General features: G+C 37.3%; 1 protein-coding gene across 1 annotated transcript; it reads left to right on the top strand.

The window, feature by feature from the left end:
* Window positions 1-763: 763 nt before the first annotated feature.
* On the top strand, window positions 764-21,686 carry map3k3 (mitogen-activated protein kinase kinase kinase 3). The gene is made up of 18 exons (XM_084127787.1): window positions 764-2,144; window positions 7,843-7,885; window positions 9,139-9,231; window positions 11,798-11,928; window positions 12,022-12,062; window positions 12,431-12,530; window positions 12,852-12,965; window positions 13,173-13,290; window positions 14,237-14,370; window positions 15,328-15,401; window positions 15,503-15,570; window positions 15,685-15,780; window positions 15,875-16,036; window positions 16,172-16,320; window positions 16,839-16,970; window positions 17,642-17,771; window positions 18,714-18,891; window positions 19,803-21,686. Exons 3-18 carry the CDS (start codon window positions 9,228-9,230, stop codon window positions 20,029-20,031), a joined length of 1,860 nt encoding a protein of 619 aa, XP_083983913.1. The 5' UTR covers window positions 764-2,144; window positions 7,843-7,885; window positions 9,139-9,227; the 3' UTR covers window positions 20,032-21,686.
* Window positions 21,687-26,730: the final 5,044 nt, after the last annotated feature.

Here is a 26,730-nt window from a genome sequence, read left to right as displayed (position 1 = left end):
CAACAGATCTCGGTCCCCATTGACTTCCATAGTAGGAAAAAAATATACTATGGTAGTCAATGGGGACCAAGATCTGTTTGGTTACAAACATTCTTCCAAATATCTTCCTTTGTGTTCAGCAGAACAAAGAAACTCATACAGGTTTGGAACAACTTGAGGGTGAGTAAATGATGACAGAATTTTCATTTTTGGGTGAACTATCCCTTTAAAGTGCGTGACCTGAGTCTCATTTTTATTTATTTATAAAGAATGAAAAAAAATTCAATGCATCTTTATAAATAAAAGCATTGTGTTTAATACTTTTAAAACGATATATTAAAAAGTTAGTTTTTATATAAATATAAAAAACTTTTAAAATACAAAGACAGTAAAACAAATAACAGCATGTATAACATAAAGCAGAGGGAAATAAAGATGAGATTACTGTACCTTTTATTCACACAATTATCAGCGTTTTCATTTGAAATGTCTATTTTAAAGTATCGTTAATATTGTAAATAAATCCTGGTCCCAGATACAAATCCAAAAACAAATCACGGTAAGGCATTTTTGCTGAAAATGATTGTCTGGATGACAATAGTGTGAAAGGTTATGTTGTGCATTTGTTTAATGCATCACGTTATTCACCTAAACACAGCACCGCCCTTTGAAAAAGTTCACGTCTGAATCTTACCTCATAAACGTGTGCGCGGCAGTGACGCTGTGCGTGTGCGCGTTACGTCACCAAACAAGAACCAAAGAGAGGAAAAGCGCGCCCCCGAGCGTACAATAAAGTCCGTGTGCTTAAACACAGTTGTCATCTTGAACGTGTTATGGAAATTACAAACGTTATACAATGCATTTTTCCACCGACGACGAGTAAAAAAAAACAAAAAACCGTGAAAGCCATTTTATCCATGCACGGGCATTAACATGACGAACTTTGGGCTGGTTTTAAAGGAAGCGAGCTTATGTGTTCCGGTGACGAACTGCTTTTTCGCTGTCAGGAAACTCACTGCGCTAAAGATTCATTCTAGCATCTGCTGTTTATCATCCTCAACATCACGAGAATGCTTGGACTAATGTCGCCTAAAAATCTCATCTCACGCTTAATCTCACCAAAAGCGCTTGAACGGCCCTCGGGGAGCGTATTTCTCGCACTTTCGCGGAGTTTTAACTTTCGCTGAGTTTTAACCGTCATCAACGGAAAAGGGAATTTGTTCTCGAAGTTCAAGTAGCCGCCGCTGACTGTAACGCGCACGCTCTTTTGTCCAGATCTTCGACAGTGGTTTTCCTGTGCAGTTATCCTCATACGGTTTTCGCTTTTCCTTCGGTAAAGTGGATACATGAATGCTGCTTTCACTGTCACATGCCTTCATTCATAATCATTTGTCGCATAATAATGCGGAGATTGTCCAATCATCGAGCTGAGGGCTCATTTTCTGGTTTATTTGGCTTTACAAAGTTGTTGCGCGCAGGATTAACGAACATTTACGGACTGTTATTATCGATTCGCCTTTCACTAGAAAAGTGAAAACTACGTTCGTTCGTTCAGTGAGCTGGCCAGACACAACAACGGAGGGGAAAAAATTTGCAAACCTAGCAGGAAAAGAAGCCATCAGAATTACGGAAATCCTTTCTTTTCCTCCAGTCTGCTAATACAAATGGATTTTATGTACGCAACTCGCTTATATCTGCACCATTAGTGTTGTTACGAGACATTCTTGCTTTAGCTTTTGGACGTGGCGCTTATTATTTAGATTTATTTTGAACTCTCCATGCAGTAGTTAACGTTATGTCTTCTTCACAAAGCTATAAAGATATGTCGCTTCATGAAACGTCCATGCTTTATTCGTAGTCACTAAACTGCTAACTGTTACTTTCTCTCAGCATAAACTGGAGATTACGTATTTTTGTGTATTAAAGAGGTCTCTTCGCTTGACTGGTCTGAGGAATAAGTTTTATGGATGAAATGGGAGACCCTCAGGGGTCCGCGCGCCTGAAAGCGCGTTAGCAATGGCAGTGGCCTGGAAATCTGTGGACAGTCATATTACATTAACTGTTGCTATTACGTTTTACATTTACATCGAGTTTCCGAAGACAGGACAGAAAGTGACTGGGTGAAGAGTTCCTCTTCAACCTCGTGCAATTCACCCCAAGCTCAGGTGAGTATTTTAACTTGGGGTTCATTGATACTCTTGCTATTAATGCAGTATACAACTTAGCTGCAGGTTTTGATATTGTATTTTGGGTGGATGACAGTCTTGACTAATGAAACTGACATGTCCATGTTTTTTTCTCTCGTGTCATTCATAAAATATGCACTGAATATGCACACAATGTGTGACGAACAGCAGGTGTAAACTGATTCACTAGTGCTGGAAATCGTGTAGAAAAACGAATATTATTTTCCACGGACTTACATGGAGGTCTTCATGCGCATGTGCTTGATTTGAAATGGGAAAATATGATATTGCATGAAAATGGAATTACAAATTATTTTTTGATGTTTGGTAATAAGTCATAACTTGGTTTCCATAAGTTTTCTATTTTAACTTGCCTATATGTTCTTGTATTAACTCGATCAGATGCATGACATGCTCAAATTGTTGGTATTTTACAGTAGGGAATCCGTGCTCAAGGTCAGTGTTTCCCAACCTTTTTTTTGTCTTGTGGACCCCACAGCAACATCAGTAAGGTTTAATGACGGGGTCATCGACACAACCAGAAATTGTTCATTTTGCTTTAAATTATGCTGTACATTGCAATTGTTATATAATTTAGCTCTGACAATATTATTGAAGCCATGTCAAACAAAAAAAAGTAACCGATAGTGGGAAAACATTTACTAAGCAGTAAGCACATTTATTTTGATTCATTAGCTAACTTACAATAGTGTCTCGGATACTGTCTGCAGTGTTAGTTAGTTCATTATCAGTCAAGCAATAGTAGAGAATGCGGGGAGAATTCACGTGGCCCGTCTTACTGCGTGCACAGGTTTGCCATTTAATAATATTTATAACATTTATAACCAAAACAAAGAGCTGTGCATGCACAAGTCATTTTCAGGTGTACGAAGACAACTTGCATACCATTGTCACTACTAGAACTGCCTGCGATATGACGATTTCCTTGCTCATTGAAAGACCTGTGAGACCTGTAGAGAGTAGAGACCTGCGTTTGTCAAAGTGGCCCTACCGGCCCAATTGATGAGCGGCCCACTGGGAATTCTCCAGATACTCCTGATGGCCACCACTGGGCCTGACTCTATACTGGCCCCTATACTCTAACCAGTAACAATAGTGACCGTGACCAAAGTAATATCAAAGATGGCGACATCCAAAAAACTAAAAATCTTACTTTTAACACAACAAGAGTCCAGTCATGCTGCAAGTTCATACATCAAATCTTCATTAACTGACAGCAGCTTTTTATATATTTTATAAACACAAAACTGACAGGAGAAGCTCTGGTGGAGAAGTGATCGTATCTTTAACCTTCAGATGACACACAGCTTATATCACCGTTGCTGGAAGTTACCGAAACCACACACAAAAACCCAACGCAGTGTAGATGCTTGTTTGTGCAGTGCAGAGCGGCTCTCTCTCACTGTATGATGTGACAGACAACTAGTTGTCCAGTACGATTTTGTTCTCACTACGCTGGTTTTCCTAGAGTGCGGTTCTGAGTCCTGAAAATTTGCGGGTGTGAGTTCGGTTCTAGAATGTGGTTGTTGTCACATCTGTAAATAACTGTACTGTGTCTGTCTGAACATAACCGTATTAAGGACTTAAATACAGGACTGACAACCGTATTCTGCTGCTATGTGAACGTTGCCCAAAACTAATTGATAAAATGTTTGTACAAAAAATGGAGATTAATCATTTAGATTTTTTTAGTTCGATAAATAGACCATGTCCACTTGACCGATTAATGTGTTCATCTCCCAAATTTGTGAGCTCCACATGTGACTGACAACTTAAATGAACTTGAACTATACATGCACACACATTGTGTAGGCTACCTTTTTTTGTTTATCAAGCAAGTTTGTGTACAACTTATTTGCTACCATTGAATTGTATTATAGGCCTATATGTATCAGCATTTTATTGATTAGCTTGATTCAAGATATCAGCATTGGCCACTGAAAACCTGTATCAGTTGACCGCTAATGAATAAATCATTATATAAAAATGAAATATTTCCAATGCTGATTACCCTGGGGAGCTTGTCTGGAATCCCTGTTATAAATGAAGAAACCATAAATTACACACATATCAGTTAACATTTCTACAAGTACACTGGTCTACATTTTAGAAATGTAGAAGTTTAGGAATTGCCTCATAAAGAAAGGGCTCAGAGACCAAAGCAGCTTTAAATCAGACATTTGTTTACAGTAGATACAAGAAGATAATAGCAGCATGGTACAGAACTGACAATCAGCAAAGAGTCATTCCTGTTTAGGTGCATTTAATACGTTTGTGAATGTGATTTTTGAGCTTTGCTTGTGTTGAGAAAATCCTTCACAGGTTTTGAGTGTCAGTGTGCCTTTGCATCACAACTTTGCACAACTTTACACAGATGGTGTCAGATCTGTTTATGTTTGATGTAATATCGGGTTTTAGCCAGTTCATGACCTAGTGATAAAACATTGTCTTTTCCACCATCTAGAACAACTTTTCATCTCTACCCCAGAGCTGACAGGAACAGTTTTAGTCTAGCCACTCCAAAGTGTTGGGAACCCTAGAGGGGATTTGTACTGTAAGCCCCTCCATGAGCAAAAGCCAACAGCCTCAGCACCACGGCTGAGAAAACCAGCCACAGACTAAACAGCCGAAATTCAGGCGGGAGGTGGTTGGAGGCGGGAATGGTAAGAGAAAATTGTTGAGATTCTGGCGAGTACTGGAAAAGGGATACAAGCATAACAATGCAGGCCCAGGCCAGCTGACAGGGCCCATGGGTAGCCTTCTCCCTTTTCCAGATTCCATGCATACTTACCACAAGGTAATTAAGAGCAGGAGAGAAGGAAAATGAGTCAGAGAGGGGATTAGAGTTTCAATAAGGAAAAAGTTTTACAAACCTTAATTCAGGGGTTCTCTATAACTTTTTGCTCCATGAACCATTTTAAGGTTTCAACAGAAGACAGAAGCAGCAGTTTTTGGGTGCTTGGTCAGTAGCTAATATCCATCCAAGTTGAGAAAATTCGCAGTATCTGAAAGAAAAAGAAAGAAAGAAAAAACATATTTTTGATAGGAAAATATTCCTGGCTTACCAGCCCATCTTGCTGGGTCATTCAAATGATCAAACTTGGCTATGCGATTCAGTTTGCCCGGCATCCTCCCAGGTTCAGTGGGGTCCAGTTTGCCTTAGTGGCAGGATGCTCCTGTCCTGCATGCAAAAATTGCGATCCTGCCAGTGCGGTCCTGCAAGTTCTCGCTCTCTTCTCTCCGACGGCGAAGTGACACACCTGCCTCCTCTCACTCACGTCTCATTCACTCCGTCTCATTCGCTCGCTCGCTCTCATTAAGACCTTGCATTTCTGTGGGCAGCAGTTCCCCTAGAACAAGTGTCCAGGCATGTTGTCACAACAGATGCCTCAAGCACTTTACATTAAGGTCTCATTTGTTAACATTAGTTAATGTATTAAGTAACAATGGGCAATACATTTGTAACAATATTTATTAATCTTTATTAATGTTAATTAACAAAAATCCAGCTGTTCATTGTTTGTTCGTGTTAGTTCACAGTGCATTAACTAATGTTAACAAATACAACTTTTTATTTTAATAATGTACAGTACTGTCCAAAAGTCTTAGGCATGTTAATCCCCCCCCCCCCCCCCAAAAGGTTTTAAGTCAGCTATTTATATATTTTGCTGTAGTGTGTCAGTAGGAAATCAGTTTACATTTCCAAACATTCTCTTTGCCATTAATTGTAATAATCCAGTGAGATTTCTGTATGCACAAGGAGTCTGACAACAGCCAGGATGATCTGATCTCACCATCATCGAGTCCATCTGTGAAAAACTATGCGTACCTGGACAAAAGCCGTTTTAAACGCAAAAGGTTGTTACACCATATATTGATTTGAATTAGTTAATAGAAGGTAAATCATAAATAAATTCAATTTGTGATTTTATTTTTGAAAGCATTCTCACTTTACAGCATTTTAACATTAACATGCCTAAGACTTTTGCACAGTATTGTTTTTATTAATAAATGTAACCCATTTGAAAATATCATCTATCTAAAAAAATAAATAAATAAAAATTCTAATTGGTGTTATGAATCTCTGCCTTATTTTTTAACCCACTCGAAAATATTACATCTTGGAGTTCAGACTTTAGATTTTTCCTCTAATTTAAATAGAGAAGGAGGTGAAATTGGTTTAATTGGAAAGGAAGAAAAGACAGAAGTGGGATCTAAAGTCAGGTAGGAAACTGAGATGATGTTCCTGGTGAGGGTCTGTTTAACTTAGACTTGCATGTGTGTATATATAGCGTAATCTCAGATGAAGCCGCATGCATTCGCTGCTCGTTGCGTGTGTTCATAGGTTCAGTCGGTCAGGCCACCTGGTGCCACCCATATTTGACTAAATGAGTGCAAATTAATGACCTCTGTAATTTCTCTCGGTTCAGTTGAAGTTGCATGACTGGAGGCGCTGAAACAAACGCATGCATATGCGCACATGTTCCTTACCTCATCCATTTGGTTAATAATTTCAGCATTGACCATAAATATGGAAGGATGAGCAATTTTTAGCAATGTTCAGTTAGTCCTCTCTTCTTCAGGCCGCTGTAATTGGATCTAAAGAGTTGCAGGTCAAATGAAGTCTGGCAGTGAAGCACATTAGGAATGATGCAGTCCTATCCAGCGCTTCATTGTTGAAGGTCAGGATATGCTGATGGAAGCGTTCTAATGAGATTTTGCTGACTTTCTAGTGCAACCATTGGCCGGTTTGCCCCTCAACAGCTCACCTGGTTTGAGTTCTTCAGGATGTAAAATTTCCTTTACATTGTATAGATTTGATATGGCATTTTTGCATGTCTTTAGTGTTGTATTTAATGAAAATAACTGAATTAACTAAGGCTTGAGCATTGATACAGATTTCCTGAGTCTTTTCTGATTTCCATCTGATTCAATTATTAGATTTTAATTCTGATTCATTTGTGTATATTTCAGTTAATATAACTGTATAATTTAGTACAAATTTAACGTATAACGTATGGTATAAATTTTACTTGAATATGAAAGTTGCATATGAAATTTACTCTAGGCTAATGCTGTAAATGATCTAAGGTAAAGGCAGTTTGATTAATTTAGTCTTTTTCAAATGTTTATTAAAAGAGCCAACTCATAAGAATAATGTTTTGAGTAACTGGGCTACACTGGTTTCAGTTTGTTTTTGATTTTGAATTAATGAATCTTTCATTTGTTCATGAATCTGACTACGCTGGTCACAACATACATTCGTTTTTGCATGCAACCTGCAAGGACAACTCAATCAAAATTAATTTCTTGACATAGTGGTACATGACCTTTTTATTGCATCACAGTCAATGCAAAACTCCTATTCACAGTTATAATTTACCCAATTCTAATTATAACAGCAGAATTAACACTGCTATTGTCTGTGGAATATACTAGAGATGAATACTGAAATGTGCTCGAACATTTTTATACAGAAAAAAATAAGCTAAAAAAAAATCATACTGTTTGGTAAATGAATACTGACACTACAGATTCCATGCATAACACAGAGGTTAGCTGTGGTTAAATGGATTTCTTCAGAGAAATGGGTAACATATTATGTGAAACTATAATTTGGACACCTTTGTGGTAAAGCAATTTTTTCTTCTTCCAGAAAGAACCGATAACATCTTTGAAGGACATCAAAAGGATACAAGGTAAGATTTTCTTTATTTATAAAAATTAGCAAATTTTTCCCAGTACATGGTCAACAATATTGTAATGCACCAAATGATTTGTAACATTGTTAACCTTGAAAAATAAGACAAAACCTCAGTTAAAATACAGAACATCCAATGTACAGTACAGCCACTTTGATTCAGATTCTTTTTCTTAATGTGAGCCACCTGTATTCATGGGCAAATGAAATTTGAAAATATTACAGTGATAGCGTTTATAGGGAGTATGGCATTGTTGAATGGGACTTTTATGGCTGGAATCAAGCCTGTGGAGCTGAAATCTGGCAATTTTTAAATGGTAAATATTTCCCTCTGCTCATTTCCCCTCGGCTGGAAGGTTTGTGCCTTGGTTGCTCTGTGCCAGCAGAGGATCATGTTACAGTCCTTCAGGTCTCACGTGCACTAACATGCATGCACAGCATATACTCTCACCATCCCGTCACATATGTAAAACATTCCACATTCAGTTTTCCTGCATTTTGGATGGGGTTTTTTGAGCATCTAGCATCAGTAAAATTTAAAGTGCCCCTATAATGCTATTTTAAAGGTTCCTAATTTGTTTGGAGGTCTCCTACAACAGGTTTACATGCATCAAAGGTAAAAAAAAAAACACCAAAAAACTTTATTTTCGCATAACATACATTGCACATCAATGATTCTCAAATGACTCGTCCAAAGCAGTCCGAAGATTCAGTCTTTCTAAATCCCTTCTTTCTATGAGCCTATTTTGCTCTGATTGGCCAGATGGCTCAGTCTGTTGTGACTGGTCTACTGCTTACAGCACATATGGGAAAGAAACGGCAATTACCATAACTGAATTTCAACTCTGTAGGCTTCCTACAGCCCAGCGATTGTACACACTGTAAAGACAGTATGGGTTCAATTTTACCATATCAGTCAATCTGATCGCGAGTCAGATGATGAAACATTGAGAACTAGTTATCCAACCTGAACCTCCATCGCAAGGAATACTTGAGCAGGACGTTTCTCAGTGATGCGCTACTCAGTTTGATGTAGCCTGCATTATGAGATGTTGCAACTGTTATTCCTCACCATCAGCATTAACAAGTGTATGTCCATCAGCATTTGTAATTGTCAGTGGTGTTGTTGTGCTGTTGACTGATATCATTGTTTGGCTCAGATTACATTTGTTTTGGTAGGTAGTTAAGTTACAGCTGATGACTCATTTTATCAGGAGTTTCTGTATAACCTGAATATTGTTCCATTTCTAGGCCATTGATGGGTGACACTAGAGGAAAGGGTGTGTGAGGACCTTCAAACCTGAACTTCAATCAATAGCACACACATTCATACCGACAAAATGAGTGAGTCCTCATGTTTTTTATCATATATCAGGGATCCTCAACAGGTCTTCAATTATTGCTTGAGCTCAAATGATAGAGAAAATTAAAAATATAAAGATACAAAGATAAAGTTAAAAAATAAAGCTTAGCTAGATGTTTAAGTGCCTCTCACTCATTGAAGTGTTACTGACACAAAATCTTACTGACCCCAAACTTTTGAACAGTTGAACAGAATGTTTTTGAAAGTCTCCATCCTATTTTAATCAACATTGCATTTTAGTCAGAAATACAGTAGAAACATTCATATTGTCAAATATTAAGATTACAGGTAATGTTTTCTATTTTAATGTATTTTAAAATGTAATTTATTCCAGTGAAGGAAAGCTGAATTTTTAGCATCATTACTTTTCAGTGTAACATGATCCCTCAGAAATCATTAAAATATGATGATTTGGAGCTCAACACAGTTGTTGCTTAATATTTTTGTGGAAACTGTGGTGCATTGTTTATGTGATTAAATAAATAAAAGTATTAAGTTCCTTGAAAAAATCTTACTGACCCCAAACTTACTTTGTAAATTATGTATGTATATATATATTAGTGTATGGCAAGTTGTAAAAGTTCTTGTACAAGTACTTCTAATTGAAAGCGACACTTTATCATTTTTAATACTGTAAAGCTGCTTGCTTCAGAGCAATCAATTGTACAAAGTGCTATATAAATTGCTGATTTCTCACCTCTCATTTTTGTTGTTTATTTTGTTGTTGAGAGGAAAGTGTGCAGCACATATTTACATATTCATCTAACTGAATGGCATTGGAATGTTCGCTAACACTATACCGCTGAAAAGGTTTTTCAAACTTCTCTTTACCTCTAAGAGCGAAGAACGAAAAATAAATTTGCTGTGAGTATATCAGGGCCTTCCTAAATGACAGACAAGTTGCTGTTGATCTGGAAACAACTGACGTCTGGAATTAAAAGGATGTTGGGAGATGTTTAAATGGAGACAGAGGGAAACATGGAGACAGACAGTGATGTTTATGTTCTCAGTGGTCACATGAACACACAGATATTCAACAGTTGAGTGGTTGTGTCTGTTGCATGGGTTGATCTGCCATGTTCTAACACAGGTTTCCCAGTATTAGTGGGTAGACGAGGCTTCTCTGTTTCTCTCCCTCTCAGGAGGTGTGTGAAGTCCATCCAAAGAACACACTGCAAATATTTTCCCTGAGTGAGCTTAGCCAAGACTCAGCTCATTCTTACATCAAACATGAGAACAGAGATCTCAAAAACACAGTCATCTCCCTCTCTCAGACTTCTCTGCATTGACGCAGGTCTAGTCGTCTGACTGTGAGTGTTTATTCACAAAGGAGAGCAGAACATCCTCTCAGTTCTTCTGCACCTGTGTTGTAACAGTATAGCAAGTTTATAGTTTCTGCAACATAATCTCGTTTGGTTTAAAGTAAAGTATTCAGCCACTCAAGGACACTCATTACAGTGATGGACCGCAGTTAAGGGTCAGCCACAAATTGGTTTCACTTTTGATTTTAGTTTGTTTGGTGGATACTTTGTCAAAGCAGTGGTGCAATGTTAGTGACCTTTTATGTTAAGAGAATAATAAAAAAAATCTTGGCGGGAACGATTAGACCGTGGTGGACCGCCAGAGTCTAGGAAATGAATGGGAAACACTGCATATCATATCGGTTATAACTCAGTTGGTATTTTTTTACTTTATTGACTGATAATATTTTATAATAATTTCCCCTATTTAGGGCTGCACAATTAATCGCAATGAAACCGCACGCGATTTGCCAAAGGCTGCGATTATTTTATGTGCAGTTTGTCAGTGCAGCACGGCTGATCGGTAGTAAACGCTGCTCCATCTGAACACCAGAGGGCGTCTCAGGCAGACACGCCAAATATGCCCCGCCGCAGAAGTACGATAACACATCATTCCAGGAAATCCCTATCGCTATAGCTGAATAAACAGAAGATTGAAATGCTTTGATTGATTAAACATGACTAATAAACACACGACTTCCTTATTTTGTGTAAGAAGCCACATCATCTCACAGAAGGATGCTCAACTGTCGTTATGAAGTGAGTTTGGAGTAAAAGCATGTTATTAATGTTGTTTTTTATTGGACAAGTGGTTCATAAATGCTTCTCATGTTTGGAAAGATGTTTGACGCGTGTTGCTTTTTCAAATGCACGGTATAAGTGACTCAAACTCACAGTGCTTTCAGGTGGAGCAGCGTTTACAGAGCCGTACATCAATGACAAGCTGAGCATAAAAAATAATCGCAGCCTTTGAGATTTCATAATCGGCATAAGCCATATCGGTTTAAGCGCGATTTCATGTATATTGCGATTAATCGTTTAGCCCTACCCCTATTTTTACATTTAGATCAAAAAGTAATTAACACTGTTAAATGTAATCCTTAGCAAATCTCAAAATGAATATGAAAATATGATCTGTCCCATAAATGTTGTTTTAAGATGAGTGTGCCGTCTTTGTCTATCTAAAGTCTTTGCAATAACATGAAAATAATTATCGGCTTATTTGTATCTCTGTCTTTCTCCCCAGATGAGAGACAGGCCCTCCATTCAATTATGAAGGATCTGGTGGCCCTGCAGATGACCAGGCGCCAGCCGGCGTCAAATTACGACACGGCAAAACCGAAACCTGTCAACACTGCCAACTCTTCCAACAGAATGGTAATACACATACATACAGCTGAAACAGTGACTTTGTGACTCCTAATCCTATATGACCCTGATGTGACCTCACCTCGTTTTCGTTCTCTTCAGGAGGATGTCAGGATTAAGTTTGAGTTCTGTGGTGAAAGAAGGTGAATTTAAGTTTCTTTTCTACTTGAATGTGCATGCATGTTTGTGTTAAAATAAAAGTAAGGATCAAATACACTGGGGTTTTGATTTTGAGAGATTACACACAGATACACACAGGCATGCTCTCTCTCAGCTCTCAGACTGGTAACGCAGTGGAAAGGGAAAGGACTGTGGTTTGTCTGTGGCTGCCAGGACAGACCACAGCTATGCTAGGTGTGCTCGCAGGAATGTGTGCACTCTGCAGATCCGACTGTGTGTTTGACTTGACTTGCCGCCTCGGATTACACATCTAAAGAAATCTCAGCTTCCTGTTTGATGTCCCCCCCTCTGTGTGCATGGCGTGTGTATGTGTTTATATATGTTTGTGTAGGATTCTGATGTTTGGGCGGCCTGTGCAGTTTGAGGAAGTCCAGCAGAAAGTCAAAACATTCTTCGGTCAGCAGTTAGACCTGCATTATATGAATAATGAGGTATTGATTCACATTCAGATGCACTCACTGACACTCGCTTATGTCTGGTCACTTAGCAAAAATACTCAGTAATTTAATGTCCACTATTTTAGTCCTATTTCTTGGGTAGATTGATTGAATTTTGTGTATTATTTTGTATAAAGGATTCATCAGACTGATTCACTGTAACTCCTGTAAGTCTTTAGAATTTCCCCCCAAAAGATAATTTCTTATTCTGAAATGTTTAAGCAACGGAAAAATACCGAGTGCTCCTTTTATTAATCAGGCAGCTCTACTAAATGTATGTATTACGTGTATTTGCGCATTTGTTTGTACACACAGCTGTCCATTCCCCTGCGTGATCAGGGCGACTTGGATAAAGCCATTGATCTACTGGACCGCAGCTCAAACATGAAGAGCATCAAGATCATGCTGCTGACACAGGAACAAAGCAATGTGAGACTTACAATTAATAAATGTTAATATCAACCAGTTCAATTTGGAAAGAAGACAAATGGTGTAGAGCATATTATTAAATCTCTGCTCACTAGAAAGAGCTCAATTAGTACACGTAAGAATCCCATAATATGTTGTTTCTACACACAGTTTTTTTTCTAAATGCTTAATATGCACATCCGTGTGTGTGCGTGCGTGTGTGTGCAGGCCTCTCCATCTCATCACACAGTCAGTAAGCAGGTTCGCATCAAAACCTCTCAGTCCACTGGTGATGTCAGCACTGCCTACCAGTCCTCAGAACCCAGAGGACGCCACCACTCCACCAGTGAGTTCACACACTGAAAAATCACTTTGCCTTTCTTATCAATCTTCTTGCTCTGGTCTTTTTTTCTCATTCTCTTTCATTTCTCTTTCTCTTTCATTTCTCTCTCTCTCTCTCTCTCTCTCTCTCTCTCTCTCTCTCTCTCTCTCTCTCTGTTGTTTCTCTGACTTCCTCTGTGAGCAGTGGGTCCTCTTCCTTTTCCTGTCCACCATCACTGGCTGCTCCACAATGGCTTGCTGGATCCCAGCCAATCAGATTGCGAGACATTATTAGCATGGTGGGCCAGTGGCCTGTTGTAGAGAGAGAGTGTGTATTTTAGGGGGGAGGGGAGGTTGTTACAGCTTGTGAGGGCGTCTGGAGAAAAGCGTGAGCTCTTTGAGGCTCTGTAACTGGAAGAAAAAGACACTTGTTTATACTTTCCTTCAGTCTCATGACTCAGCTGTTTTAGATCATGCCCTTGTCACAGTGTATCATGTAGCATGGGACTTTTTTATTTCTGATTTTCTGTGAGCATGAAATAATCTACTGTCTGATTACATCATGCAACCTGTATGAGCATGTAAGTCTTAACAGGAAGGCCATAGCTGAAATAAAGTTATACAGATGCTTTATTTGACTGTGGCATTATTGACCGTTTGCAAATATAAATCAAAATATAAATATTAACGTGTATGAACTGTAAGTCGTCGATTTTCAGATTATTATGGTAGTTTTTCCCCTCTCACTAAATCACTGTACTGACTGAAAGGAAACCAAAATACAACAGTGAATTAAACATGATGTGAGTACAAATAGTTGCATGTGTGCACCCTCGATCTCACATCACAGCATTTACAGTCCAACTGAGATATATGTTTGCCACTTTAACAGTAAGACAGATAAAGATCTTCTTGCAGTTGTTAAATTATTAGTTTTAACATTTTATGTCTTTTGTCTTGTCATTACCTAGGCTCTCAGAATACTGGGCGAAGTTCTCCGCCCCCTGGTTACGTTCCTGAGCGGCAACAGCGAATCGCACGTCAGGGATCTTACACCAGCATCAATAGCGAGGGGGAGTTCATACCTGAAACCAGTGACCAGTGTGTGAGTTCAAGGACACGTGCGCAAATATGTATATGAGGCGCTTTAAAACTATAACAGGTTTAGTGCTTTGTGATCATTTTTATATATAAAGAATTATACATAATTATTTTAATATATAAATTATTTTTTATATACACTACCATTCAAACGTTTGGACAGTAATTTTGAGAAACATTATTATAATTTAAAATGACATCAGCATCATTACTCCAGTCTTCAGTGTCACATGATCCTTCAGAAATCATTCTAATATGAAGATTTGATGCTCAAGAAACATTTTGTATTAATACTAAGTTTGAAAACAGTTGTGGAAAACATTTTTTAGGATTCTTTGATGAATATAAAGTTCAGAAGAACAGCATTTATTTGAAATATTTACATGTGTGTATGTATATGTCTTTATTGTCACTATTGTTTCATTTAATGTGTTCTTTGCTGAAGAAATGTATTACTATTATTTTTAAATTCATGACCCCAAACTTTGTACAGTAGTGTACTTATATAAAAGTATATATGCTGTTCTATTCTATAATATTATATTACGTTACATCTATATATATCCTCCATATGCCGTGTCAGTTTCTATAAGTGCTGTATGTTACACTCTAAAGCAGAAATGAATGATCAAATCATGGGAATTTGTAATTTGGTAACATGCTAACTTTTGCGATTACTGTACTCCCCTAAAATCATATATACATTGGTAACTTGCATATTTTTGCAGCCAGTATGTGTTGAAAAAGAGCAACATGTACAGCATAGATTTCAAATACTGTATAGAAAAGGTGTCAGGGTTACCTTGCGATGTTCCCATATAAATGCCACATTGTACAATTGTCATAGAAGCTCTGTGAGAGATTTCAAGTAAATATACCACTGCAGAAATTACATAATGTCACCTAATCATCTAGTTTGCCATCTGAGTCCAATTAACTTCTAATTCACCTGTATTTGAAGGTGCTGGATCCTTGGAGCAGTGCAGAAAACTCAGTGTCCGGCAGCTGTCAGTCACTGGACAGCAACTCTGACAGGTGAGGACACAGATACAATCGGAAATGTATTTGAATGATACTGTAATAGTAAACACCTTTAGCTATTATTTTTGTATTGATTGGTGTCTCTTGTTTCGTAGCCCCTCACTCAGGAAACCTCGTTCACACAGGGTTAAGAGTTACCCTGACAACCGACAGGACTGTGCTGGTGTGTTTCAATAAAGATGCTGCTGCAATCAGTAAATCATTTGATAAAGTTTTACAAATCTGCTCTTCCATTGACCCAATTGTCCATTCTCCTCTTCCCATTCTCCTCTTTTAGACCGGGAAAACCATGCAAATGATAAGATTGTGGGTAAGGGAGGGACGTACCCTCGAAGGTATCATGTGTCCCTGCATCATAAAGACCACAGTGAAGGTGCGATATCCTCAGGCCTTTCAAAAATGTGAGTGTACTCACACACTCCAGGACCTCTCATGTCATATTTTAAACAAATAATGCTGCTCCTCAGGTCGCCGGACGTTTCCGCGGATCCGTCGTCCCCATGGAAACTTGTTCACATTGGTGCCATCACGGCGATCGCTGAACGGCAGTGAGGAGAGTTTGGGGAGCTGGCAGCTGGTGGATACTCAGGCCAGACTCCGCCCACAGGACCGCCCAGTCCCTCATAAGTGTGAGTGTGATGTAGATTATGATGTTGTACATTATAGTAGTGTTTATAAGCATTTGTCAACTGCTTTGATGTATTTAAGATGTATGTATTTGTGTGAAATTGTCAATTGATTATCATTATATGCGTCATGTGCAGCTCCTACAGCTCCAGTGACGTGGCGTAGGGGGAAGTTGCTGGGCCAGGGTGCTTTTGGAAGGGTTTATCTGTGCTATGATGTGGACACAGGCAGAGAACTTGCAGCAAAACAGGTTCATTTTGATCCTGCCAGTCCAGAGACCAGTAAGGTACACTACACATATTTATTTTATTTCATTTAGCCTTTTCTCTTTCTCTTTTTGTTCTTTTTCTCTTTGAGATTATCAGCATATTTTTTTCTTTTCTCTTGATTTATGTCTATATCTTTCTTTCTCAAACTTTTCCCCCACTCTTTAAACCCTTTCCTGTCTGCCATTGCAAAAACATGCACTGTCGCTTCCTGTATCTGTGTGTGATTGTGTGTGTTGGGCAGAGGGGGGTTTTGAGTCGAGGGGAAGTGGGGTAGTCTAACAACGCATTTCTCATCGATCTTGCCCTCACTTGACACAAACACACATATGCTCGCTCACACAATCAAAAACTAAATGCTACCATTATGTTTGTGCTTTCCTATCCACTGTTTGGCTTTAGTGTGTTGTGGTTTTATATTTTTTCAGTTGATCTTCCACCTATATGCTCAGTCATCTCACTCATGCTTCCTCTGGTCACAGCCGCTTGGCTCGGCTCAGCTGTGGTCGTGTCATGACTCTTGTCCCCCTTTCTGCAGGAGGTGAGCGCTTTAGAGTGTGAGATACAGCTGTTGAAGAACCTGCACCATGAACGAATCGTCCAGTACTACGGTTGCCTTAGAGACCACAGTGAGAAGACCCTCACTATTTTCATGGAGTATATGCCTGGGGTGAGTTTGAAAGAGTCATCAAGTATTGGGAAAGCAACAATGATTAGACTTGTTAAGGGAAAAGATAGCAAAAAAGTACAATTCTGTAATTCCATTTGCCTCATGTCATTCCAAACCTGTGTGCTGTTATTTTTTCCATGGAACTCATGGAAAGAATATTTTTTTATAAAATGACAGATCACAGGGTGTCATGCTCCAAAAATAACAACAAAAAAAAGGAATCCACATGACTTCTGCACTATATATATATATATATATATATATATATATATATATATATATATATATATATATATATATATATATATATATATATATATATATATATATATATGTATGTGTGTGTATATATATATATATATATGTGTGTATATATATATATATATATATATATATATGTATGTATGTGTATATATGTGTGTGTATATTTGTGTGGAAGTGAGTGTATAAAAGGTTTGGGGTGCATACAGGTACAGCATACAGCATACAGGTTTGGAATGAGTAATTAATGACAGAATTTTTATTTACATTTTCATTATCACTCTAATGCTATTTTTTTATTTTATCTTAAGGTTTGTAATGTGTCATCATCACATACCTGTTTAGCAATACTGTGGTTGTGGTGTAGAGTTCAGTGTGATTCACTGGTGCTGTGGTTTTTGACCCCTCAGGGTTCAGTCAAAGACCAGCTAAAGGCCTATGGGGCCTTGACAGAGAATGTGACGCGCAAGTATACAAGACAGATTCTGGAGGGCATGTCCTACCTGCACAGCAACATGATCGTCCACAGGGACATCAAAGGTACAGCCTGGCATTAGACCTCACATAGTCAAAAACAATCACTTTTTTTGTTGTTGTAACAATTAGTTATTTGAAACAAGTGTACTATGTCAAAGTTCAATTTGTTTGTAAATTCGCACTGCTGACCAATGGGAAATTTATTCTGTAGAAAATTCGTAATATTTGAATAGTGAGTTTTCTGAGTAAAAAGTGTGTTTTCATATTCAAATACTTTTAGATCACATAGTACAGCTTGTAAATCTATAATATAGCCAGGGTTTGAAATTAACATCCACCAACCCGCTAAATGCGGGTAAAAATCAACTGTGGCGTAACGCTGTCAAAACACTAGCCAATTCGGCATGTTACTTATTATGTTTACTCTCTTTGCTGGGGAATTTTGTGTAAGCCAAATCTGCGCAGATTTAGCGCAAATACTCACCTTGTGAGTCATCATGATATATTAAATACAGCGTATTGCACAGAATCTGCACATATCTGGCTTACTTGACTATGCACGTCACTATGCAACAAATAATGGCGCTCTTGTTCATTTGCAATGAAGCAATAGCGTAGATTAAAAAGCATTTGGTTAACAGAAAAGACATTGTTAATTTCCAACATCCTACATTTTTTTTGATGTTCTTTGTACTGTATTGATCTGTCCACCTAAAACACATTTTTGGTGACGAGGATGAAAGAGGAAGGGAGGAGATGACTGGACGACAGGATTTTGTTTGAATAAGAAATGAACGTATGAAATCCAAATTTTAGAATATATACAAGCTGTGACGTAATTAATCTGGTTTATTTTTTTTAATTTATGAATGGCCGGTTACTTAAAAGTTTTGTAGCCAAATTGCCCGGTGAGTGTGAAATTTCATTACAAACCCTGAATATAGCCAATTTATAAAATATCTAATATCTATCTTTCTCCGTGGTCACTTCCTCCGTTGCATTCAGGTGCCAACATCCTGCGAGATTCAGCCGGAAACGTGAAGCTGGGAGATTTTGGCGCCAGTAAGCGGCTTCAGACCATCTGCATGTCCAGCACTGGGGTCCGTTCTGTTACCGGAACGCCGTACTGGATGAGCCCAGAGGTCATCAGCGGAGAGGGGTACGGCCGGAAGGCAGACGTTTGGTGAGAGCTGTTTTTTTTGTTTGTAAATAAAAAAAAACAAATAAAAAAAAACTTAAATACATTTTAAGACAGAGATTTTGAGATTGAGAGAAGCACATGCATATGCTTTGGAACAGCATTTTCCATCTTCAATCATGGGAACCTTACAGCTGCATATTTTTACTAGAGTGAGAAAAGCAGCTGGGATTTATGGAAGTCAATGTTAGTGTGATGCTTGCAGTAATATAAACGGCAACAAATTTGCACCATTTAGATGAGCTCATCTAGTCGATTTTTACTGTAAATTGTTTATTAAACAGACATGATTGTGATCTGTGTTGCGGAGAGTTAAAAAAAAAAAAAAAGCAACATTCTCTAAATATTAAGAACCTATTTTAAACATGCCAAAGAAAAGCTTTTTAAAATTGGAGAAAAAGAACAGGCCTGTTTTTAAACCTAACTGCACATATTCTCATTCAGTGGGAGTGGCTTAGTTGCTGCTTAGGGATTCCCCGACATAAACTGATTGGACAGTCTCCCGTCAGGTCAGGGGAGCATTATGATTGGCTGAAAGTCAGCTCGGAAAGTTTGTGGTTGTCTGGGTCTCCATGTAGGCCACTAGCTTATAACACTATAAAAAAAACAAAAAACATTCTTGATCAGTATTTTCATCTTATTTTGCAATTACAAAATGTCTATAAACATCCATAAAATGTTTAATAAATTAACTTGAAGCTAAATTAAAAAGATAATTGCCAAAAATCAATCAAAATGTATGAGATAAACACCTGGAACTATAATCTGAAACATCTGGAATCTATAACTTTACTGAAAAATTAACAGACGGCACTTGAAAACATGTGGCGTGTAAAATATAAAATATCATGTGACCTAACGGGTCATTAATCTTAAACTGTATGTTGTTTGAACAGGAGTCTTGGCTGCACTGTGGTGGAGATGTTGACAGAAAAGCCCCCTTGGGCTGAATATGAGGCCATGGCGGCCATATTTAAGATCGCCACTCAGCCCACCAATCCCCAGCTGCCCTCCCACATCTCCGAGCACACGCGGGACTTCCTACGCTGCATCTTCGTGGAGGCCAAATACCGGCCGAGTGCGGAGGAGCTGCTCAGACATCCCTTCTCACAGATCTTGTGCTGAAGAGGCCCACTGTCCATCCAACTGCTTCAACTTGTTAGTTTCCCTGTTCAAAAACATCTAAGAGTGTGATAAACTCCGTTTCAAAGGCAATCTATGTTTCCAGAGCATGTGACCTGCCAGCACCCAATCAGCTGTTGCCTGGATTAGGTCACAAAACTGGTTTATACTCTATCAGTTTAAAATGTGGTGTCTTTGTGACACCAGGGGGCGCTACAGGACTTTCGTGCTGCATACACTCTTTAGTTCAGGAATAAACAGGTTGATGGTGTAAGAGCAGATGAAACAAACATGATACTGTTTGAGCTGTTTACAGCTTTACTTAGTACAGAACTTATTACAACAACTGCCAAATGTGCCTTCTGAAGCCAACAGGGTCTGAATCTCCTTGAATGAGGTTTTCAGACATCAAGAATGTCTCCTAGTAATGAATGTTTCATACAGTCCACAACAGTTGTGAAGCCAAAGCTTTACGTGCCAGTTTCCCTGGATCTCCATGTGCGCCTGTTGTTGACTACAGGCCCTTAGTGTTAAAGGGAGCGTAACAATTGTGTCTCGGTTTGTTTCTGCCTTCGACAAATGAGGGTCTTGCGCACGTCAGTCTCGAACGCTTTGAATTTGCGGTTAATCTTATATTTTGATTAATCTTTATAGAATTGCACTTCCTTGATTTGTCGTTTGTAAGTAGCGTTTAGTCTGTTACAGAAAGCAGCTTTCTCTCTTTTTTGACTTGAGGGTCAGGGCGTGAGGTTACAGTGAAGAGGTTCTTTGGACGAAGCGTAATGCGTAGTTTTGTACCACCGTAGTGCCTTTTGGTGTCCTGTAGAGAGCAGCAGTACAGTCTTTAAGATACAGCTAATCTCACTAATAGTCTTCCCATAGTGATGCGATGTCAAATTGGGAATCTCGTAAGGCATTTTATCGGTTATTTAGGGTGTGGTGAGGTATTGAGAGCACATTAAGATGTATATTAGTTTTCTCTCCAGCCCAGCCAAAGAAAACGTATTAAGAAAGTGCCTTAAGTGTCGTATGGCAGTATATCGGACTCATTTGGATCAGATGCACTTTTATTAAATGAATGTTGAATTTACCAAATTGTTCGTTTGTTACACAGAATGTGAAGCCTTTTTCACTTTTATTTATATCCCATTGTTCAGCCATTTTTATATACGAGTATATATGTTTATGTATAAATCTATTTTTATATAGTGACTCTGTCTGAACCGAGTTGTGCTAATAGGAACAGAAGATGAGTTAGAAACAAGAATTGTAAAAGCAGCTGGTTTTGCAGAGACTACAACATGATTTTACATGTTTATTTCTGGCTGGAAATTGAGCTCTGGCGATTTATGCCGCACCTGATCTGTGCAAGTCACAAGTCCTCTGTACTCTCGTTTTTTTAAGTGTTTATTGTGTTTGTGTGTGTGTGTGTGTCTATTTCTGTTTATCCGTCTGCTTTTTCCCTGAGGATATTGGAGAGAATCTCATGCAGACAGGATTTTAATGCAGGTTGTTACAGGAAGTGACCAGTGCTTTGAATCATTCTCAGAAATACATGTATACACAAAATTTCACATTTGCTGCCACTTAGGAATGACTTGCACAGAGATGCATTTACCTTTAAGTATTCAGAGTTGCAGTGTTGGAAAGAAAAATAAGAGGTGTAAAAGAAAGATTTTTTTTATGTTAAGAAAAAAAAAAAGAATGGTTTAAAGGTTGATATACACTAACTTTCAAAGTTTGGGGTCAGTAAGATTTTTGTAAAATGTTAATACTTTTCTCAGCAAGGATGCGTTAAATTGATCAAAAGTGACAGTAAAAAATTTTTTATCATGGTTTCCACACAAAAAAATTAAACTGCACATCTGTTTTCAACATTGATAATGACAAGTAATGTTTCTAGAGCAGTAAATCATCATATTAGACTGATTTCTGAAGGATCATGTGACTGAAGACTTGATGTCATGATGCTGAAAATTCAGCTTTGTCAATCACAGGAATAAATTACATTTTTAAAATATAGTAAAATAGCCATAATAAAAATTTGGCATAATATTTAGTTTTTTACTTTATTTTCGATCAGATAAATGCAGCCTTGGTGAGCATAAAGGACTTATTTAAAAAAGATTTTATATATATATATATATATATATATATATATATATATATATATATATATATATATATATATATATATATATATATATATATATATAGGATATATCGGATATATCACTGGCTAGTAGTGTATTTCAGAATGCAGGAAAGTGTTATTATACTTGGAAAGTAAGCACATGGGACTTGGAATGTTTGTGATGAACTGAGAAAAGTGTATGAAAAGGTGCCAAGCTTTCTTTGGAAATGTATTATGGGGCGTTGTTCAAATGAAAGGGTATGTCGATGCCAGGGACAAAATTCCATTCAGCTTGACGACTTTGTTTAGCTCAGGGTTTGAGTGACAGGTGTTCATCATACGGGCACACCAACACTGATCACAGGACCAATTGTCCTCCTTTTATATTATTTTGAAAGTATTTTGGCCTCCTCAAAAGAGTTGAATGGCTCAAATATGATCTTAAAAAGCTGCTAGTTCTTGTTTAGGCAGCTAAGAATCAGTATTGTACCAAATGTCTCAGAAATGTCACAGTAAGTCTAGTTGAGAACCCTGGGATAAGCAAAAGAATACAAACCAATAGGTTAGATACACAGTATATGATTATGTAACTTGACATGAGACTTGCAGTGCAAAGTCCAGTGTATATTTTCCAATAAAATAATATGCATAAAACAAACTTGTGTGCTTGTTTTTAGTCTTGAATATACAGTATATATTATCATTTTCAGTGTTCTCTAATACCTATTGTGTGTTTGCCCGTGATTCTTGCTAACAGTGTGTTTCTCAGCATCAGTCTTTGTCTATTTGGAGTCAGTCTAAGCCAGTCACAGTACTAACTGCTTTTCTCTGTGAATACACACCATTGTGGTATCAAGGAAGGAGTGACTGAATTTATAGCGCTTGCTCCCCCTCGTCTCTCAGTTCAGCGAAGAGAAACATTATGTTCAGAAGGGAATGAGGCCCACTAATGCAAAGTCTATTTCTTTACTGCATTTTTTTTTCTTTTTTTCTGTTCACTGCCTTTTTTAAGGCTTCATTTGTTAGTCACGGTGTTCCTCTGGTCTTTTGACAGCCAGACAAGAAAGTCAATCTTGCGGGTGTAGACCAGTTGTGACTGAGAAAGAATACATTTCTTTAGAATTCATCTGAATTTTTTTTTACTTTTATTATCTTAATGCCAGGCAATGACACCTTTGAGTATGACAAGTTCTTTGTCAGTTTTTTCATACTCTTAAGAATTACATGTTTATTTTATTTTTATTTGCCCTTTCAATAAGTATTTAGTTTCAGTATTTTAGGGCTGCCAAAGTTGATGCGCAATGATACCAAAAACATTTCATATGTTTAACATGAACATTTTCAGGACTTTCTCACTATCTTGATATCTAGAGGCATTTTCATGCCATATATATATAATTAAATAGAGATCCTTTTTATTTTATTTTATGTTAGTTGTTTTTTTTTTACTACAATTGTTTTTATTCTATTTTTAGTTTTAGATATTTTATGGTCATTATATTGTTGTATATTAGTTTTGTTGTTAAATTAGTTTTCGTTTAATTTAACAAACATTTAGTTGTTAAAAACACTGCAGCGTCTGAAGCACAACAGTCTCTTGTCTTCTAAGCGGAGCACCTGGCTGGATTTTTTTGGCAAAATTTTCACTGTACACTGGACTTGCTATGTGTTGTGTTAGGTATGATTCCCATATAATTTAAATTTGTATCCCTCAGATTCTTCTACACAGTGCGAATCACAACTGACATGCACACGCATAAACAAACATAAATGCGCACAAACATAGTTTGGCAGATTAGTGCAGTTTCAGAGTCTGGTTGTGGCTTTGTCTTGGCTGATGATCAGTCAGTGAAAATCATTAGGATTCTGCTGTTCGCTCCTTCCTCATTACACTGAAGACATGAATCCGCCGTTTAATGTTTCCAAACCTGAGAGAACGAAACCAAGCCGCAACGATAAAAAGAAGAGATTGACTAACAAAAAATGAGAAGGAACAACTGGACATTTCTATGGAAATGCTTCTCGTACAGTAACTGACTTTCCTCTTTGAACTTTTCACCCCTCTTGAATGTTTCGTCTCAGACAGACATTCCCTCAGTTACCGGGGCTGGGGCAACCACAGTCACCCCTGCAGATATTTATTAGGGCATCGCAACAACGGCTCCATGTTAGTCCTGACACTAAACACACCAAACAGCATAAATTACAGCAGGTCTTGTAGTGGCCAGTGTTGGGCATTGTGCATTACAAGTAATCCAAGTTATGTAATCAGATTACTTTTTCCAAGTAACTAGTAAAGTAACAAATTACTTTTAAATTTACAACAAAACTTACATTTCAAATCGGCCTAAGTTTCAAATCGGCCGTAAGTAGAGGTGTTGTCTGTAAACATGATGGTTATTGTAGTTAAGCAAAAATGACTTTAGATAAACATCACTAATTTTTTGTTTTTATTGTTGAAGAGTGATGAACATTCTTGTCTGAGTTGCGCCCTCTGTACAGGTTTGAGTTTGCATTTCCTTCTTACTTATTTCCCTTATGCACAAAGGGCCTTTACATTTGCCAAAAATAGAATAACCTTTTTGTTGTTGTTATTAAATAAATAAAAAAACAAGCAAGCCCAGCCCAGATGAGAAGAAACGCAAAAGTATTACTATTAGAAATTACTTTCCATAAAAAAGTAATCCAATTAGTTTCATTTTAGGGAGTAACACAATATTGTAATGCATTACTTTTAAAAGTAACTTTCCCCAACACTGGAAGTGGCAACACTCTTTCAGGAACATACAGTGGAATTAAAGGCTCATTTGTATACTAGTCGCCCTGTCAAGTTTCAACCAGTAAGTTTGTTGATAATTTCAGTAAGAATTCAAATGAGTTTTATTTGAAACCTAGTTTGTTCCCAGTTAAAATAGGGACTCTGTATTTAGACTTTCTAGTCTGAATATTTCTGATATATATTTTATTTATATCTTATATATATATTTTGTTTCACACGCCTGCAGCAATATATGTTTAAACCGACAACAAGCAACACATTAAGTGGAAATCATTTATACAGAAACGTTTAAAGAGGCTTTATTGAATTTTTACAGTGCTCATGCTCATCACATTTCAGTTATAATGGTGGTGAGTGATCACATTTTAAATGTATCGATTAATAATTGATACATGATTCTTCATGCATAACAAGACTCTTTGTACACTACATAGAGACGTTCATCCACACAAGTCTTGATCGCAGCAGTGGACATTTTCCGCAGGTGTGCAGGACTCCTCACATGTACGGGACAAATGAGAAACTGAAAATAGACAGTCATATATTAAATAGGCCTATATTATTTAAATGATATACTGTATATATGTATATGTATATGTATATGTATATGTATATGTATATGTATATATATACATATACATATACATATACATATACATATACATATACATATACACACACACACAGAGTCAAACCGAAAATTATTCAGACACCAGATATAATTTTGGATATTTTTTTACTTGCAGGACAAAGTAAAAAAAAGTTCATTTATGTAAGTGAGGATAGCAAAATACAGTAAAATGTGACATATTATACCCAAAAATTCTTCATACAGTGAGTGGGCTACCAGTAAAATTTATAAACATATTATTCAGACACTTTAAGCAAAACATGGTCAGGTTAAGAGTTTTTTTCTTTAATTGCTAATGCGACCTTCTTACACCACAGACTGAACAAAATTAAGCATTGCTTGGTAATTGGTTGACCTAAATTGGTATTATCTAATTGTGTACTTAAACAACTGACAGCTGACAGCTATTGAACCTAATTCCTTTGTGAGACTATATCAACTGATTTGATAACTCATGAGTTCTTGTCATATTTTATTACCATTTTCTAAACTATAGCGAATAAATTGTGATAATGTGAGAAATGTTGAAGGTGTCTGAATAAATTTGGGTTTGACTCTATATATATATATATATATATATATATATATATATATACAGTGCAATGCATAAGTTAATACACCCATGCTAAAGTTGACTAAAAAGAGGAATAAAAAATCATATTTTGGAAATTGAACTTAATGCCTTAATTTAAAAAATTAGGAAAAATCCAACCTTTAAGGACACCAATTTTCTTTGTGAATGAATAATGTATCGTAAATAAATAAATGCTCTTCCTTAAAATACATGGTGCATAAGTGTGTACACCCCTATGTTAAATTCCCATAGAGGCAGGCAGATTTTTATTTTTAAGTATTTTTTTAAATTAATTTTTAGGATACTATGCATCCTGATAAAGTTCCCTTGTGCTTTGGAATTAAAATAGCCCCACATCATCACATAGCATTCACCATACCTAGAGATTGGCATGGGGTACTTTCCATAAGATCATCTCTCAATGCAAATCAAACTAGCTTTTAGGCTAACTGAAATAAAATCATGCCAATCTCTAGGTATGGTGAAGGCTATGTGATGATGTGGGGCTATTTTAATTCCAAAGGCCAAGGGAACTTTATCAGGATGCATAGTATCCTAAAAATTAATAAATAAAAAATACTTAA

The sequence above is a fragment of the Abramis brama genome (genome assembly GCF_963993115.1).
Source record: "Abramis brama genome assembly, chromosome: 1".
Taxonomy (NCBI): domain Eukaryota; kingdom Metazoa; phylum Chordata; class Actinopteri; order Cypriniformes; family Leuciscidae; genus Abramis; species Abramis brama.
The sequence above is the reverse complement of the archived record's forward strand: the minus strand, read 5'-3'. Positions and strand labels throughout refer to the sequence as shown.